General features: G+C 43.0%; 1 protein-coding gene across 4 annotated transcripts in view; it reads right to left on the bottom strand.

The window, feature by feature from the left end:
- Positions 1–380: 380 nt before the first annotated feature.
- Positions 381–4,386, bottom strand: part of fgf18a (fibroblast growth factor 18a) — an 11,433-nt gene continuing 7,427 nt past the window's right edge. For all 4 annotated transcript variants that reach the window (XM_031857916.1, XM_031857917.1, XM_031857914.1 and 1 more), the window contains one exon: positions 381–4,296. In XM_031857916.1, coding sequence (XP_031713776.1) covers positions 4,024–4,296 — 273 coding nt within the window. In that variant the 3' untranslated portion in view covers positions 381–4,023. The remainder of the gene's footprint in view (positions 4,297–4,386) is intronic.

The following is a 4,386-nucleotide window of genomic DNA, read 5'->3' as shown; positions in this document are numbered from 1 at the left end:
CAAGCAGGCGCACTAGTTCAAAAAAAAGGATAAAAATATATGTAGGTATAAATGAAACAAAGTTGACCTCAGCATTGTATAACCAACTTAGTTAATACACATTGGCCTTTAGTTACTTTTATTTTACTTTGCACGCTATCAATCACTTGTACTGACTTTATTAACAATGGATCAGTCCTCAGACCTTCAAGTTAATTTAGACCTTTTTCACTTTAACAAAGCGAGTACAAGTGATTGACAGTATGTAGAATTCCTCAGCTTTTCAATCGTCAAAAGTTGTAAAAAATAAAATAACTGAAGGCAAATTTGCATCAACAAAGACGTCACAATATTAAAGTCAACTTTCTTTAATTTGAAACCACATTGTATATGCGTTACACATTCATTTGGTTCTCGGTATCCGTTAGTAAGACTTTCCAATATTTTCATAATTGTTACTTTTTTTTTGTTTTACAATTTTGACATGAAGTCATTTAAGATAGACAAATGTTGGTTAAACCATTGTGGGATGACAGTGTATCAAGGATGGCCACCAGGTGGGAGTATAAACTCAGCAATCTCCCACGGTGTGATCTGTTTTGGAGACTTGGGCTCTGACTGCTGGGTAGCCTAGTTTAGAGTCTAAACAACCTGTTACAGTAGATCACATACTCAGTCTTGTAAATACTGTAACTGTGAAGGAGGAATGTGCATGTGAGATGCTTAAAGTCGGGGCTTTATAGCAAAGATCTGGCTTGTGTAATTGAGCTCTATCATGCGTCGGTATGGTTATTGTAGTGTGTATTCTCTCGACTAGTAGAGGGAGGGGAGTTGGTTTCCAAAATTTCTGGGTTTAGTTTAGTAGAGCAGAATGTTTTAAATTCTGGGAATAAGTTATGTGGGATGGATTTGTGCTTGGTGGAGCACCGTTAGTATATGATGTGTGCATGACTTGGATATGGGTGTGTGTGCTTCCTCTGGGTCTGTGGGATTTTGGCCCATAATTCCTGCAGCTCTCAGGTCACAGCTCCTTTCTCACGCACATATTTGGCATTCCTTCCCCGACATGATTACCATACACCTTCCACTCTGGGTTTGGCTATGCGGAATATTTCCATCATTCCCGAGTGGAACTAGAGCAACGTTCCAGAAATGAACAACTCACCCCACCACCCCCTACTCACTCTTCTTTATCCCACCCCAACCCCCTGTTTCCCTTCCACCCCACTGTCTCCCCCTTGTACCACCCCCTCCAGCACAGATTCCTGCTGCCTTGCAATAGGATTCCTCTGGTACAACCCTTTTCCCCCCTGAGTCAGCTGTTTGTGTCTGCCGGCATGATTGGGTCATTTGGCAGCGACATCTCTTCAATGACCTCCTGCTAGGATAGGGAAGGAAGGGGAGGCATGGGGGGGATAAGAGCAGGATAGAGGAGACGAGAAGCAGCAACAAAACTCTCACTCACTACTGCATGTTTCCCTTCCACTGTTCTGTCTGAGCCTTCATGTTGTGTAATTATGGCAAAAATGTGGAGGTCACTATTGATTTTGAACAGTCAGTGCTCAGCAGTTTCAAGCGGTTCCCGAGTGAGGCGGGTCCATCTTAGATTTGTATTTTTTTAAAGCAAATGTCTGAGTTTCGAGCTTCAGTGACTTCAACCTATACTGACAGGAACTATGTGAACTACAGAACCTGCTCTTCTCCTGCCTTTATGTTCTTGCCCCTTGCATCTATTAGAAATCTGTTGATTTCATTTTAAAGCGCTGAAGTCGGCGAATAACTTTTTAATTGTTGTGGGAAATGCAGAATTTGATAGCTTTGCAGTGACTGGCTGCTATTGGCCCTTGATACTTGCTCAGAGAATATTAGTTATGTAGTTTTCTAAAAAAAAACTGTATTTTTTTACAATTAATCTTGTCATCTATATAATGCCAATAGAATAACAAATCCTATTAGGAGTGGGCGATATAGATACAATATATCACAATAGAAGCAATTCTATATAAAATATTGTAAATTCATGTGAGAAGTTGTATGGATCAATTAAAAAGGGGCAATGTTTGGTTTTGGTTAATCCAGTGAACTGAATACGTGACAAATTAAGGTACATTGATGCAAAAGTCCCTCAAACTCAATATTACAATTCATTAGAGTTGCACACTGATTGATTGCGATATTGCCAACAATGATCTAATACAACCATATATATTAAAGCGATAAATATCTTGGTATATAATGTATTGCACAATCTCTGATGATTGACAAATGTGTACTGTATCTAGGTATATCTCATGATATCGCCCAACCCTACTGCGTCTCACTATTTCTTTGAGCCCAGGGAAATTTCTTGGCTTGTTTTGTTCACCCAACAGTCTAAAACCCAAAGATATTCAATTTAGAGTGATATAAAACAGAGCAAACAATCAAACCCTCAGATCACAGTAGCTGGAACAAGCAACGGTTGGTAACTGTTGCTTGGTACATGACAAATCATTTTTGTCTATCAACGTATTGGGCTTTGAAGCCAGCCGAGCACATCTGGAGGCTCGGCGAACTTGAATCTCTTTCTACAACATATTCTTTGACAGAAAAGAGAGCACGTGAAGAAGCAGTTTAAAGAGGCTGTGACACACAGGAAATGTTTCTGTAGGGTTTACTGAGTCGAGAAAGACTGCTGCACACAGAGCTGAAATAAATAAATGAAATAATTTTATCGTAATAATTATAATAACCATCATAGTAAGATTGCTTATTTAGGGTTTCTGTCTTCTTTTATATATATAATATATATAACTTTCAATAAATTGTTCCCTTTAATATTTTTTCTCCTGTGTGTATGCACGAGACTTTGGTTTGTTCCACTGAATGTCCTGGTAGCAGCATTCTGTATCCACGGTATCACACAGGAGCATCCTCCCCTGGGTCGTTTCTATAGCAATGCTAATAGACAAGGCACCCTCCCCGCCATGCTCGTCCCTGCACTTCTCATCCTCTGCACCTATAAGCTGAGGTTGTAGTGTCCCTGGGGGAGTGGGGGGGAGGAGTCATGAAGAAGGTCTCCAGTTGTCTTTGGTCGGTTGTTGATTTGGTTTGCTGTGACTGGCTTGCTGTTTTTGGTGCAGCTTGGTTTTTATACATTCCAGTTCTTAAAGCTTCAGTCCCCGCGGTGAGTTGTCACGGGTTCATGCAGGGACTGGATGGTCCCTTTCCAGAGTCCCTCGTGATCCAGCTTCACTCATGGTTGTTGGTGCACTCACTCACTCACGCACACAAACAAACACACACACTTTTACATACATTTCCTTGTCTTCTCGTTCTTACAAACATGCGTTTATTCAGTAAGTCACTCACTCGATCGTTCCCTCATTCATCCTTTTGTCAGCAGTCTCACAGGTTCACACCAATTTAGCAGTGAGACAAATAAGTGCGTCACATGTCAGCAGTCCATTATTGGTCCATTTGATCTGTGCAGATCGCTCTATCCCTTTGTCCACTCTGCCGTTTTCCTGTCCTCTCCTTCCTGTTTTCCCTTTATCCGAAGGCTAAGCACCCACTCTCTTGTTCAGTCAGTCTTTCCCACCCCTTGTTCTCTCTCTCTGTATGGCCCAGTTGTAATCCCATACATGACATTGTCCAGCTGGTCCAGAACAGGAGACACGAAGGCCTTGTGGTTTTTGTGGTATTGGAATAAAGGCCTTCGTAGAGTCTGGGACTCTGGCTGCCCTTCAGCTTCAGTATTTCTGGCCTTTGAAGGGAAGCAGACCAGGTCCATAGAGCTTCCAGCGATGGACCAGTAATGGTCCAGTTGGTCCAGTAAGGGAACTAAAACTAAGAGGAATGATCACTAACTAGTGGGCTGTAGTGGCAAATTAGTAGGTGTAAAGCTAAACCCCATGAATGATTCATCAAGTTTCTGGTCAATGTTTGTCCCAACAAAGAGAGGTGTTCAGTCGTGTGTGACAGAGGAGATGACTAGGTTAGCTATTGGCAGGCTCAGGTCAAGGCTTTGGATGAAAAGACAGTGGGTGCTCGTGTTAGCCACTACTAGCGGGGCCCGGTAGCACGCACCCGCTTGCCCCGCTTGCTGATGGTGGTGAAGCGAAAGGGGGTGGTGAGGTCGGGCTGCTCACCAGGCGGGAAGCGCTTCATGAAGTGTACGTCCTGCTGGTTCGGGAGTGTGTGGGGGCCACGGCGAGGACGGCCTCTTTTAGTGAAGCCCACATACCAGCCTGTGTAGCGCGCTGACATCAGAGCTGTGTAGTGGTTTTCCAGAACCTTTTCCACAAAGACGCAGTCCTCGCTTCGATTACTGGCCTTCTGAGAGAGCAGAGAAACCACAGGTACCCACACACATACAGATACACACACACACACACACACACACACACACACACACACACACACACA

The sequence above is a fragment of the Anarrhichthys ocellatus genome, unplaced genomic scaffold, assembly GCF_004355925.1.
Source record: "Anarrhichthys ocellatus isolate YVR2014 unplaced genomic scaffold, GSC_Weel_1.0 scaffold19, whole genome shotgun sequence".
Taxonomy (NCBI): Eukaryota; Metazoa; Chordata; class Actinopteri; order Perciformes; family Anarhichadidae; genus Anarrhichthys; species Anarrhichthys ocellatus.
The sequence above is the reverse complement of the archived record's forward strand: the minus strand, read 5'-3'. Positions and strand labels throughout refer to the sequence as shown.